General features: G+C 41.1%; 1 protein-coding gene across 2 annotated transcripts in view; it reads left to right on the top strand.

Annotated features, from left to right (window-relative positions):
* The window catches only part of CCDC146 (coiled-coil domain containing 146), a 131,970-nt gene that overhangs the window by 100,853 nt on the left and 16,688 nt on the right, over positions 1–14,429 (top strand). For both annotated transcript variants that reach the window (XM_044280149.1, XM_044280148.1), the window contains exons 11-12: positions 5,708–5,878; positions 7,754–7,842. In XM_044280149.1, the coding sequence (XP_044136084.1) occupies positions 5,708–5,878; positions 7,754–7,842 (260 nt within the window). The remainder of the gene's footprint in view (positions 1–5,707; positions 5,879–7,753; positions 7,843–14,429) is intronic.

Here is a 14,429-nt window from a genome sequence, read left to right as displayed (position 1 = left end):
ATTGCCGTTTTTTACAATCTACATGGTATGGGAGAAGGACACAGTAGGTGTGGGTGAAGTTGGTCATGGCGGTATAGAGGCAGCAGGGTTACTGGTTGTAGGCTTGTCTGAAGAGGTGGGTTTTCAGGTTTCTTTTGAAAGATTCCACTGTTGGTGAGAGTCTAATATGTTGGGGGTAGCAAGTTCCAGAGTGTGCACGGGAGAAATCCTGGAGGCGATTGTGGGAAGAGGTGATAAGAGGAGAGGAGAGAAGGAGGTCTTGTGAGGATCGGAGATGCGTGTGGGGATGTATCGGGAAAGTAGCTCAGAGATGTAGGGAGGGGAAAGGTTATGGACGGCCTTGTATGTATTTGTTAGTACTTTGAAGTAAATTCTCTGGGCAATGGGGAGCCAGTGAAGGGATTGGCAGAGGGGAGAGGCAGAGGAGTAATAGGGTGAGAGGTGAATTAGTCGGGCAGCAGAGTTGAGGATAGATTGGAGGGGTACAAGAGTGCTAGATGGGAGGCGAGATGATGAGGGCATGTGCAAGCATTTTCGCAGATTCAAAGTTGAGTAGAGCATGGATGCGGCAGGTGGTGTAAAGGGCTTGGATGTGCGGTTGGAAGGAAAGTGCAGATTCCAAGGTCACTCCAAGGCAGCGGACTTGGTTGATTGGGGATAGTGTGCAGCCAGTGATTGTGATAGATAGGTCTGTTTGGGGGGGTTGAGTAAGATGGGGGATAGATGATGAGTCTGTTTTATCTATGTTAAGTTTTAGAAAGTGAAAGGCGAAGGAGGAGGATATAGCAGATAGACATTGTGGGATTCTTAATAGTAAGGTGGTGATGTCTGGACCAGAGAGGTAGATTTGTGTGTCGTCAGCATAAGACTGATACTGAAAGCCATGGGACTCTATGAGCTGTCCTAGGACAGAGCCTTGTGGGACACTAACAGAGAGGGAATGAGACGAGGAGGTGGTGCAGGAGTGGGAGATGCTAAACGTCTGGTCTGTGAGGTATGATGTGATCCAGGAGAGGGCCAGGTCAGTGATGCCAAGAGATGAGAGAGTTTGTAACAGAAGGGAGTGGTCAACAGTGTTGAAGGCAGAGGACCGGTCAAGTAGAAGGAGGACAGAGTATTGTTTCTTGGTTTTGGCTGTTAGTAGGTTATTGGCGACTTTGGTAAGGGAAGTCTCAGTCGAGTGGTGGGGTCAGAAGCCAGATTGTAGGTGGTCAAGCAGGAGGAGAGGTGAGAGGACAGTTCAGAATGTACATGTTGTTCAAGTAGCTTTGAGGCATACGGAAGAAGTGATATGGGGCGATAACTGGACAAAGAAGATGGGTCAAGTGAAGGCTTTTTGAGGATGGGTGTAATGGTAGCATGTTTACAAGCAGAGGGGAAAACAGCAGAGGTTAGTGATAGGTTGAAGAGATGAGTTAGGGCTGGGATAAACACTGTGGTGAGGTTAGGGATGAGGTGGGATGGGATTGGGTCAAGTGCACAGGTGATCAGATGAGATCTGGAGAGTAGAGTGGAGAGTTTTTCTTCTGTAATGGTGGAGAAGTGGGTTCTGGGAGAAGAGGACTGAGCAGTTGTGTAGAGGATCTGTGGGGACTGTGTACTGAACCTTTCTCGGATATTGACCATCTTTTGTTTGGAGTATTTGGCAAAGTCCTCAGCTGAGAGGAGAGGAGAGGCTGGGAGCACTGGGGGACGGAGAAGAGAGTTAAGTGTTAAAAAGTTGTTTAGGGCTGTGAGCCAAGGAAGATATGAGAGATGTGAAGTAGGCTTGTTTTGCATCAGCGAGTGAGGATTTGAATGTGAGGAGGGATTGCTTGTATGCAGTGAAATGATCTTTAGAATGGGATTTCTTCCATCGCCACTCGGCAACCCTGGAAGGTTGTCTGAGTTTTTTGGTCAGGTTGGTGTGCCAGGGTTTAACTTATTGTGTGTGAGGGGGGCAACAGTGTCCAGAGCTGTGCTTATTGTGGTGTTATATAGGGTGGTGGCAGCATCTGGGTCTTTGAGGGAACAGATGGTAGAGAGTGGGAGAAGAGAGTCAGAAAGCAAGCGAAAGTCGAGATGTTTAAGGTTCCTGTGGGGGGGGGGGGGGACCGGGGGAGCAGCAGAAGAGACCAATGAAGAGAAGGTGAGTAGGTTGTGGTCAGATAGGGGTAGAGGTGAATTAGAAAGGTTAGATAGGGAGCAGAGGCGGGTAAAGATAAGATCCAGAGTGTGACCATTTCTGTGACCACTGTGATAGGCCGAAGGAGGAAGAGAGTGATAGGAGTTTAGAGGCAGCCGAGTGGCAGGTGTCAATAGGAATGTTGAAGTCACCCATGATGATAGTGGGGATGTCGGCAGAAAGAAAGTGTAGTAGTCAGGTGTTAAAGTGGTCAAGAAAGATGGTGGCTGGGCCTGGGGGCGGTAAATGATGGCTACTTGAAGGTTGGAGGGAGAATAGATGCGAACAGAGTGTACTTCAAAAGGAGGTGAGCGTAATAGAGGGTGGCAGTGGAGTTGGGATGTAGGAGCAGGTGTCTGATAGGAGAAGACCAACTCCTCCACCATGTTTGCAGCTGTGCCAGGGGGTGTGAGTGAATTGAAATCCACTATAAGAGAGTGCAGCAGGGGAGGAGGTGTCAGAGGGTGTCAGCCATGTTTCTGTAAGACCCAGAAAGGAAAGTTTTTGAGACATGAAAAGTTCATGAATGTAGGACAGTTTGTTACAGACAGAGCGTGCATTCCATAATGCTCCTGCAAGAGGAACCAAAAGGAGCAGGGGTCAAAGGAATGGTTATTAGGTTTAAGTGGTTGCAGAAATTTGTAGAAGGAGATTTGTAGTGGGACATGGAGGTGATAGTTGGGATTTGCTGAGGGGGGCCGAGATTTAGAAAGATATCACAAGCAATAAGGAGAAAGTGTAAATAGGTGAGAATAAGAGAGGGCACGATGTATCTGTGTGTGTTTGGGAAGGAAGTGTTTTATGTTGTCAAACAGGTTTGTGCAAGCGGTCAGATGAAAAGGTAAGATGGAGGGAGAGATGAATAGTTCCTTGCTGGGTGAATGGATGTGGGGGGTATTTCAGGAGGTTGTGGAAAAGTGGGAAGAGCAAGATGAAAAATGTAAACATTGTTTGCAGTAACTATGTCTGTAATTACTTGTGGTCTCCTTCTGGTTCAATTCTGGTATAATTCAGTATGTGCACTTAAGAGTTGCACTTGAGAGATGTTGCATTTGGAAAGACCAAGGTCTGGAAGACTTAGGAACTTAGATTTATACCACTTAGTGTTCAATCAGGTGTGACCAAGAGGAGAGGGGGCTACATTTGGCCTAATCAAGGGAGGACCAGATACAGGGATGAAATAGTCAATGTAAACAAATACTCAATAAATCCAGCAGGGAAAGAGACATTAAAGTTCAGTGGAGACATACCAGGATTTAGAAGGAAAGATGAGAGGGGTGGACAATATCAGACTGTGGAAAAGCTGGGTGCAGCAGTAAGCTTCAGTGAAGACATACCAGGATTTAGATGCATTTCTTTCAGAAGCAGGGGGTGAATCCCTTCTGCCATCTGCCAGTACTGTATGCAGTGACCTCACTTTATTACGGTAATGCAGTGCAGCTACATGTAGTTACACCATTCTCTATGAAATGAAATTGTGTGAAAGGCAGACCATTAGTGTTGAATGGAACAGCAGTTTGCATGTGTGTCTGCCGCTCCATACAAAAGCCAGTCTTTATTCTAGGGACTTATCTCCTATCCTGTGGGATCATTATGGACAACGCCATTAACTCAAAATTCCCTAATACGGTATATGAAAATTAGTTTTCTAAACTGGACACCCTCTCTAATTCTAAGATTGAAAGAATATCATCCTTCTCTTTATGCACCGTGATTCCTTTCTGTGTCCCCGAAGACAGACGTCTGGAGAACGTGTCAATGACAGATACAGAATTATGTCAGAAACAGTTCTATTTATTGTTCGTCGTACAGGGCTTTATATACATCCATGCATACATACAAGAATAGCTGCAGCTCTCATTACAATAGTAGCAGTCAGGGGTCAAGTCCTGGGAAAAAAAGTGTGGGAACTCACCCAAGATCCACTGCAACCCCCCCCCCCCCCTCCAAAAAATAAAAAAGCACAGAAAATCTAGCATGCTGTAATTTGTGTCGCTGCGGACTAAAAAATAAATTAAAAAAATAGCACTTTTAGAAAAGTTTGTCCTGGGATTCGATCTCATGACCTCTACACAGCAGAAGCAAGGCATATGCCCTCACAGCTATGAAAGCTGTCTAGCTTGCTACTTAAAAAAAATATATATAAGACTTCTACTGTAGGTAACTTTGCCCACTGTGTATGGATGTAGCAGAGCTGGGTGTGTTGGGGCAGCTGTCATGTGTATGGTTGTACACTAGGTATCAGTACACAAGGTATCAGTAGAAGTATCAGAAAAAGAAAAAAAAAACACTTTTAGTTTGTCCTGGGATTCGAACTCATGACCTCTACACATTACAGGCAAGGCATTTACCCTCACAGCCATAAAAGCTGTTGAGGTAGTTGCTTAAAAAAAAACAAACTAAGACTTCTACTTATACCTGGTGTACTGATACCTAGTGTACAACCATACACATGACAGCTGCCTCAACACACCCAGCCCTGCTACATCCATACACAGTGGGCAGCTGTCATGTGTATGGTTGTACACTAGATATCAGTACACTAGGTATAATTAGAAGTCTTATATTTTTTTTTTTTAAGCATTTACCTAGACGGCTTTCATGGCTGTGAGGGTAAATGCCTTCCTCTGATGTGTAGAGGTCGTGAGTTCGAATCCCAGGACAAACTTTTCTAAAAGACATTCTAAATGATCTCGTAGTGAAGGAGATGATGTCATTAGGGGGCGGGGCGCCATGAGAGGAGTCGCAGGCAGCGGCACCGCACAGACAGCTTCCTCTCAACTGAAGACGCCCCTCCTCCCTTAACCTGCCCTGCACAGTGCGCTCGGTCTCCCCCTGTGAATCTGATTCTGCCGTGTTCTCCTGGCTTGAGGCTGAAAGGGAACGGCGTTCCTGCCATGAAAAAAGTGCAGGAACGCCGTTCCCATGCGTTCCCCCTCCACTCGACCCCTGGTAGCAGTTCCTTATACAGCTCTCATTATAATAATGCTGACTAGAAACTTTCCTTATAAAGACAGGAGGTAAATGTATACATAGTCACCCTTCAATATGATGTCACCCAACCTCTTGTCCTTCATACAGATCACACAGCTAATTCTGTTTAACCCTTCAAAGATGATTTCCATTTTTAAAACTCTCAAATCGTGGAAAACCTATTTAAAAGATAACTCTGCCCAAAACAATTGTGACACTTAAATATTAAGACTATTTAACAAAGGATTGATCAGAACTACACTGATTTTCATTGTCCACATTTTGATAGAAATAAGTACTTCTTGGTCATGAAATCAGTATTTCTATGTAACCACTAGAAACAGATCTGCCGAGATATTCGAAAAAGTCCAGGTCATCCAATGAATTGTATTTAATAAATATAAGAAAAACTGCAGACTGCAACTGTGAAACATCCTGTGTTAATATAGGATCTTAGTAGATGCAACTCCTCTGTATATAACAGGTGCAAACATATTTTGTGCATTAAATCAGTAAAACCTGTTGCTGGCACTGTTCACACTAGTCATCTTCCATTTCCCTGCAATGCAGCAAACGCTAACGGAGGTAGAGGCACGCATATTGGCACAGTGTATAGCTGAAGAGGAGCAACTTGTAAAGGAGCAAGGAGAAGGCCGGGAAGAGCTGGTCAACCTAACTCGTCTGGTACAAATCAAAGCTGATGAGAGAGAGCAAAAGTCAAGGGATTTTGTAAAAGCTCAAGTAAGTCTTGTATACAACTATAGCAATCAGTACATATCAGCACTAAATAGGTTTCATGACTATATAAAGTTACCATACTGGCTCACTTGGTAGGCGTTACACACCAAAAGGGCATTTGGGAAGCAGATATCCAGCCAAGACAAACCGACACGAAGGAGGACTGCTATCTTTCATGGGGAAATAAAGATATGATTTAAAAATAAAAACCTGAAAATATTAGACTTTTTTAAAGGGAACCTGTCATCAACTTTATGCTGACCGTACCGAGGGCAGTATAAATTAGTGACAGAAATGCTGATTTCAGCGGTGTGTCACACATCATCTAAAAGTAAGTGGTTGCCGAGAACAAGCATCATAATCATTGCAGCCCAGGCCTTGAAAAGAGTCATGGCCACCTGAGAAGAGTCATGGTTATTCATGAATTCCTGCTCTCCTGCCCACCTGCTGATGACTGACAGGCTTCTACATAGTTTTCTCCCTTTCTCTCTAGGAGAAAACTGCCAGTCATCAGCAGATAGGTGAGAGTGCAGGAGATTATGGATAACCAGGACTCTTCTCAAGGTCTAGGCTGCAATGATTATGATGCTTGTTCTCGGCAACCACTTACTTTTAGCTCATGAGTGACACACCGCTGACATCAGCATTTCTGTCATTATGTTATACTGCCCTCAGTACAGTCAGCATAAAGTTCATGACATGTTCCCTTTAAGCCCTTAATGACCAGACCAGTTTTGGTCTTAAGGACCAAACATTTTTATTTATTTTTGTTTTTCTATTATCACTTTCCAAGAAAAATAACTTTTTTTTTATTTTTCTGTTTACTCAGCTTTATGGAAGCATTTTTTCTTGCTTGATAAGTTATATTTTGTCAGTGGTCCTATTTTGTCTTACATATGACTTATTGATACACTTTGTTTGGAGTTTTCTGGGAGTAAAACCTCAGGACACGGCATCAGTAACAGCTCAGTTGGGGTCCAGCTTCCAGCGCCCACTGCAACCACTTTCTAGGCCAGTGAAGTCATATTTATTGGTCACATTCAAGTGAATAGGCTAAGGTTGCAATACCAGGCACAGCTGCTATACAATATACAATAATGTTCATGGTATGCTGTGGGAAGATTGCAGTGTTTGAGCATCGCAACCCTTTCAAACAGTTGATTGCGAGAGTACTTTGAGTCAGACTCAATCTGATCTGATATTGATGACATATCCTGAGGATAGATCATCAGTATTTTACTCCCAGAAAACCCCTTTTCTCTCTTTATGGGGGACCGGAAGAAAAACAGAAGCTTCGCCATTGTTGTTTGTGTTATGAAATTTTGTATCATTCACCAGGCAGCACAAAGAACATGTTAATATTCCATGTATAATTACAGTAATAGCAAATATATATAATTTTTTTTTACATTTTACTACTTTTGCCCCCCAAAAAACACTTACAAATGCTTTACTTTTGTGTTGTCATATTCTGAGAGCCACAACTTTATTTTATGCTTATGGAGCTGTGGTAGGGATTGTTTTTTTTTTTTGCAAGATGAGTACACATTTACATTGATACCATTATGGATACATAATTTTTTTTTTTATCTCAAGCTCCAAAATCAGTGTGCTCACATTTTTGACAGAAGCAAGCATTTTTAATGGTCAGTGTTTTTCCCCCCGCTTTTTTAAAATATTTTTTTCACATAACTTTTTTTTTTTTACATCTGATCATGAGGTTGCTTCTATAGTACACTGCAATACTTCTGTGTTGCTGTGTATTGTACCTGGCAGTTTTACACAGCAGGCTGCCTATTAGAACTTTTCTTTCGATTATGTGTAATAAAAATATCTCTCAAACTGTCAGTGCTCATAAATGTACATCATTACAAACAGCAACGATACCAACAAGTTCTGCAAGAAATTAAGGGACGGGATCTTATTATTGGAGAGCATAAGAAGAAAAACCAAGATGTTCAGAAAAGGTAAAGTGTAATATAGAATAACCGATATTAACAAAACTGTATATACTACTTAGGACAGTTCACCTATCAGGCAGGAAAGCAGGGAAAAGCAATTGTTATATTCCATTCAAAAGATATTAAAGGCACATGTTCTCTCCCTGATCCACAGAGTTAAACTACGGTACTATTACTTACTATTACTTATTAGAAAGAAATATTAGATTAATTAGGGCTCATGCACACAGCCACAGCTGTTTTTGCAGTCTGCAAATTGCGGATCCGCAATACACGGATACCGGCTGTGTGCTTACCGCAGCGGAACGTCAATCCCATAATAGAACAGTCTTGTCTGTAAAACTGACAAGAATAGGACTATTTTTTTGCGGATGCATCGGAACGGACCTATGGATGTGGCCACACAGCACATGATGTTGCGCATCTTTTGCGGCCCCATTGAAGTGAATGGGTCTGCATCCGAGCCACAATAATTGCAGATCAGATGCGGACCAAAAATATGTTCGTGTGCATGAGCCCTTAAGGTTTTCTGGTTACAGCAAATACAAATTTTATTCTTTGTGTAAGGAAAAGTTATATAATGTTCCTGTGTCTCACATGTTTCAGGATATACTGTATACTTGCAGTCATTTAAAGGGAACCTGTCACCGTGATTTTGTGTATAGAGCTGAGGACATGGGTTGCTAGATGGCCGCTAGCACATCCGCAATACCCAGTCCCAATAGCTCTATGTGCTTTTATTGTGTAAAAAAACCTATTTACATATGCAAATTAACCCGAGATGAGTCAGAGCTTGAAAATATGACTCTTTTCTGGTCACACAAGTAAGATATGACTCTTTTATGGTAATTTGCATATGTATCAAATAGAGTTTTTTTACACAATAAAAGCACATAGAGCTATGGGGACTGGGTATTGCGGATATGCTAGCGGCCATCTAGCAACCCATGTCCTCAGCTCTATACACAAAATCCCGGTGACAGGTTCCCTTTAATAAGAACTTATTTACGTCAGAGGGATAAAAATCTGTCTTGGTAACGTGATGGACACACAGGTACCCAGCTTGTTAAAAGACAGCTCTGATACAGTGTACGGTCAGTCCTGCATCACATGACCAGGACCAAACTGTATTCAAAGGAAGTAAACATAAGTTTCCTGTTGAATGGCAGAAAGCCGAGATTTTAATAACTGAGAAATTAATACAGAAAGTATATTGCAAAATTGTAAGAAATAACTTATTTGCTGCAACTGAAATACCATTTTAATTGGAAATTCTATGTTTGATACACAAAACAATACACCATATACAGTCATGTGAAAAAATTAGGACACCCTTTGAAAGCATGTGGTTTTTTGTAACATTTTTAATAAAAGGTTATTTCATCTCCGTTTCAACAATACAGAGAGATTAAAGTAATCCAACTAAACAAAGAAAACTGAAGAAAAGTCTTTTCAAGATCTTCTGTAAATGTCATTCTACAAAAATGCCTATTCTAACTGAGGAAAAAGATAGGACACCCTTGCCCCTAATAGCGAGTGTTACCTCCTTTGGCTGAAATAACTGCAGTGAGACGGTTCTTGTAGCCATCTACCAGTCTTCGACATCGGTCTGAGGAAATTTTACCCCACTCCTCAATGCAGAACTTTTTCAGCTGTGAGATGTTTGAGGGGTTTCTTGCACGTACAGCCCTTTTCAAGTCACCCCACAGCATCTCAATGGGATTCAAATCTGGACTTTGACTTGGCCATTCCAGGACTCTCCATTTCTTCTTTTTCAGCCAATCTTTGGTTGATTTACTAGTATGTTTTGGGTCATTGTCATGTTGCATGGTCCAGTTCCGCTTCAGCTTTAATTTTCGAACTGATGGTCTCACATGTTCTTCAAGCACCTTCTGATACACAGTAGAATTCATCGTGGATTCTATGATGGTGAGCTGACCAGGTCCTGCTGCAGCAAAGCAGCCCCAAACCATGACACTTCCACCTCCATGCTTCACAGTTGGTATGAGGTTCTTTTCTTGGAATGCTGTGTTTGGTTTACGCCAAACATGTCCTCTGCTGTTGTGTCCAAATAATTCAATTTTGGACTCATCTGTCCAAAGAACATTATTCCAGAAGTCCTGGTCTTTGTCAACTTTATCTCTGGCAAATGTCAGTCTGGCCTCGATGTTTCTCTTGGAAAGCAAAGGTTTCCTCCTTGCACACCTCCCATGCAAGTTAAACTTGTACAGTCTCTTTCTGATTGTAGAGGCATGTACTTCTACATCAACAGTAGCCAGAGCCTGCTGTAGTTCTCGAGATGACACTTTAGGGTTTTTGGAGACCTCTTTTAGCATCTTGCGGTCTGCTCTTGGGGTGAACTTGCTGGGGCGACCAGTCCTGGGCATGTTGGCAGTTGTTTTGAAAGCCCTCCACTTGTAGACTATCTTCCGGACAGTGGAATGGCTGATTTCAAAATCTTTTGAGATCTTTTTAAATCCCTTCCCAGACTCATAGGCTGCTACAATCTTTTTTCTGAAGTCCTCTGACAGCTCTTTTGCTCTCACCATGGTGCTCACTCTCACTTCAACAGTCAGGAGCACACCAAACTAAATGTCTGAGGTTTAAATAGGGCAAGCCTCATTCAACATGCAGAGTAACGATCTACTAATTATGTGCACCTGGTGTGATATACCTGTGTGAGATCTGAGCCAATTTAAGAGGGAATACATGTGAGGGTGTCCTATCTTTTTCCTCAGTTAGAATAGGCATTTTTGTAGAATGACATTTACAGAAGATCTTGAAAAGACTTTTCTTCAGTTTTCTTTGTTTAGTTGGATTACTTTAATCTCTCTGTATTGTTGAAACGGAGATGAAATAACCTTTTATTAAAAATGTTACAAAAAACCACATGCTTTCAAAGGGTGTCCTAATTTTTTCACATGACTGTATTGTATTTACTAGACCTTGAATAAACAGGAACATATACTCCAAGATGAGAGTTGTTTGAAAAATTTATATTTCTGTCAAGGTCAACTCAATTCAGTTTGAATTACAAAATGAATGTAAAAAAAAAAAAAAAATCATACAAAAGAGGAAAGATAAAGGGCATTACAGTAATCCTGTCCCCATAAAAAGTGCATATAGCTTGTTATAGAGCAAGATGAGCTGAGAAGATTTATATATAACTTATATGCAAATTAATCATTTATTTTTCTGCTCATCCTGAGCTTAGGAGTTCAGTGGACGGTCCTACTTGTTTATATTACAAAGTACACACTAATGCTACAATCACACGACAGCTGTGAAAAACAGCTGTTTTAGAACCAAATTCCGTTTTTCTAATGGCCAGTGAATAACAGCTGTCAAAACATAGGTCCTGTTTTCACGGCCAGATGGAACCCATTGAAATCAATGGGTCAGTTTTTAACAGTCGTATAGACAGGAGTGCACTGGTCCTTCCAGTTACCTACAGTGCAGAGCATGTGTCAGCGATCAGGTATTTTTTTCATACCCAGCAAAATTGGTGCAGCTATGGGGGAGGAGGTTCATTTCTACTGAGAGCACTATTGAAGGGATTTTATATACAGGGTTTCGCTATTGGGGGTTTATTTTATATACAAAGGGCACTGTGGGGGCCTTATATATATACTGGGGCTACTAGGGGGGCCTTATAGACACTGGGGCACACAAAAAAAACCACATTCACCCGTTCCGTTTTTCATGAGCGTTTTTAATGGCTGCAAGTCACTGAATAAGATCACCAACTGGATTCCCAAGCTCAGAATGAGCAGAGATTTTAAGGGAACCTAACCTGTCACATTGAACATGCAGTCTGAACTGTAGGCAGCATGTTATAGTGCAGGAAGAGCTGAGCCACTGTATTAATTTTATGGGAAAAGATTCAGTAAAATTCTGTAATTTTTCGATTTATATCCATGCTCATTCTAGACTTTGAAGTCAGGGAGGAGGTCCTATCAGTGATGACAGCCCTCCCCCTAAAACTGTGTATACAGAGATCACTGTCAATCAATGATAGGACCTCCTCCTTGATTTCAAAACTCAGAATGAGCAGAAATGTAAATGTATAAATTACAAATGATACGGCATCATTTCCCACAAAACTACACACCAATCTGCTCAGCTTATTCTGCTCTATAACATGCTGCCTGTAGATTATACTGTATACCCAATGTGATAGGTTCCCTTTAGATTGTATTGTAATAAACGTGGACAATAGAGAGTACCATACATTGTATTTAGCAGTGTGGAGGGTTAAGGTCATGTTTAGGATATGATCTATATAGATATTTGATTAATTTTTCATACCAATTCAAGTAACAATCAGGTATTAGTGGATAACAAACGTTTTTTGAGATATTTGTTCCTACTAGCAAACTAGAATTAATTTTTAAATATTTAGATTCCTGAAAATGATCCCTTGTATTAACAGTATACTAATCCAGATTGAAAGTTGATCTACTTGGAACTGTTTAGGTTGATAAGATCAGACCCTGTAAGTTTGGTTACTTTTTGCATGGATACTATTTTTGACAAGGTCTATAAGAACTGATGATTTTGTATACAGGTCCTCATAGTATACTGTATATATAATATTTGGTGTATGTGTTCAGTAGGATAGAAGGCTTAGCCTAGATTTTCAGGGAAGGGATGAGATAGATAAGTAATGTATCGCAGTGTATGTACAGTGCTGCCCATAATTATTCATACAGCATTACTTTTATTCAACCAGCAAGTAATGTTTTGATGGGAAATGACATGGGTGTCTCCCAAAAGATAATAAGACGATGTACAAGAGGCATTATTGTGGGAAAAAAACACATTTCTCAGCTTTTATTTACATTTGAGCAAAAAATACAAGATGTTCTGCACTGTGGAAACTCTCAGAGGACGTGGTCGAAAGCCAAAAGTGACACCTGTGCCAGCCAGGAGGATAGTTAGGTGAAAAAGAATCCAAGGATCAACTCCAAGGCAATCCTGGTGAATCTGGGCTCTGCTGGTGGCAATGTCTCAAGGCAGACAATCCAACGGACACTGCACAATGCAGACCAAGGAGGACACCACTTCTCCAGATAAGGCACACAAAAGCTCGCTTGGCCTTTGCAAAAGCTCATCTGGACAAAGACGACGACTTCTGGTCTTCTGTGTTATGGTCAGATGAAACAAAAATTGTATTGTTTGGTCACAATGATGTTTCCTTCATTTGGCGTAAAAAAGGAGAAGCCTTCAACCCAAAGAACACCATCCCCACTGTCAAACATGGTGGTGGGAACCTAATGCTTTTGGGGTGTTTTTCATCCAATGGACCAGGGAACCTAATCACCGAAAACGGCACAATGAAAAAAGAGCAATACATGAGGATTCTCAACAACAACATCAGGCAGTCTGCAGAGAAACTTGACCTTGGGCACCAGTGGACATTTCAGTATGACAATGACCCAAAACACACAGCAAAAGTGGTGAAGAAATGGTTAGCAGACAACAACATTAACGTTTTGGAGTGGCCCAGCCAGAGTCCAGACTTGAATCCAATTGAGAATCTGTGGAGGGAGCTAAATTTCAGGGTGACGGCAAGAAGACCCTCCAACCTGAAAGATTTGGAGCTCATTGTTAAAAATGAATGGGCAAAAATACCTGTGGAGACATGCAAAAAGCTGGTCTGCAATTATAGGAAGCGTTTGATTGCTGTAATAGCCAATAAAGGCTTTTCTATTGACTATTGAGAAAGGTATGGATAATTTTGGACTGGACACTTTTTGCTCAAATGTAAATAAAAGCTGAGAAATATTTTTTTTCCACAATAATGCCTCTTGTACATAGTCTTATTATCTTTTGGGAGACACCTATATCATTTCCCGTCAAAAAATTACTTGCTGGTTGAATAAAAAAAACGAAGTCAAAATTTGCCTGGGGTATGAATAATTATGGGCAGCACTGTGTGTGTGTGTGTGTGTGTGTGTGTGTGTGTGTGTGTGTGTGTGTGTGTGTGTGTGTGTGTGTGTGTGTGATATATATATACACACACGCTGAACAAAAATATAAACTCTTTTGGTTTTGCTCCCATTTTGCATGAACAAAAATATATGGTAGTCACACCAGATACTAACTGGTTTTCTGCCCCAACTGGGGGGGTCTAAGGCACCCCTGTGCAATATTCATGCTGCCTAATCAGCACCTTGATATGCCACACCTGTGAGGTGGGATGGATTATCTCGGCAAAGGAGAAGTGTTCACTAACTCAGATTTAGACAGATTTGTGAACAATATTTGAGAGTAATGGGTCTTTTGTGTATGTAGAAAATGTTTCAGATCTTTGAGTTCAGCTAATGCAAAATGGGAGCAAAACCGAAAGTGTTGCATTTATATTTTTGGTGTGTGTGTGTGTGTATATATATATATATATATATATATATATATATATATATATATATATATATATATATATACACACACACACATACATACATACACACACACACATACATACATACACACACACATACACAATAGTCACTGAAATAACTTGACAAAACTAAATAGACATTTACTGAAAATAAACTAATGGAAATCAGACATTGCTTTTGAACTGTGGT

The sequence above is a fragment of the Bufo gargarizans genome, chromosome 2 (assembly GCF_014858855.1).
Source record: "Bufo gargarizans isolate SCDJY-AF-19 chromosome 2, ASM1485885v1, whole genome shotgun sequence".
NCBI classification, from domain to species: Eukaryota; Metazoa; Chordata; class Amphibia; order Anura; family Bufonidae; genus Bufo; species Bufo gargarizans.
Note: the sequence above shows the minus strand (reverse complement) of the source record. Positions and strands in the feature narration are given on the sequence as shown.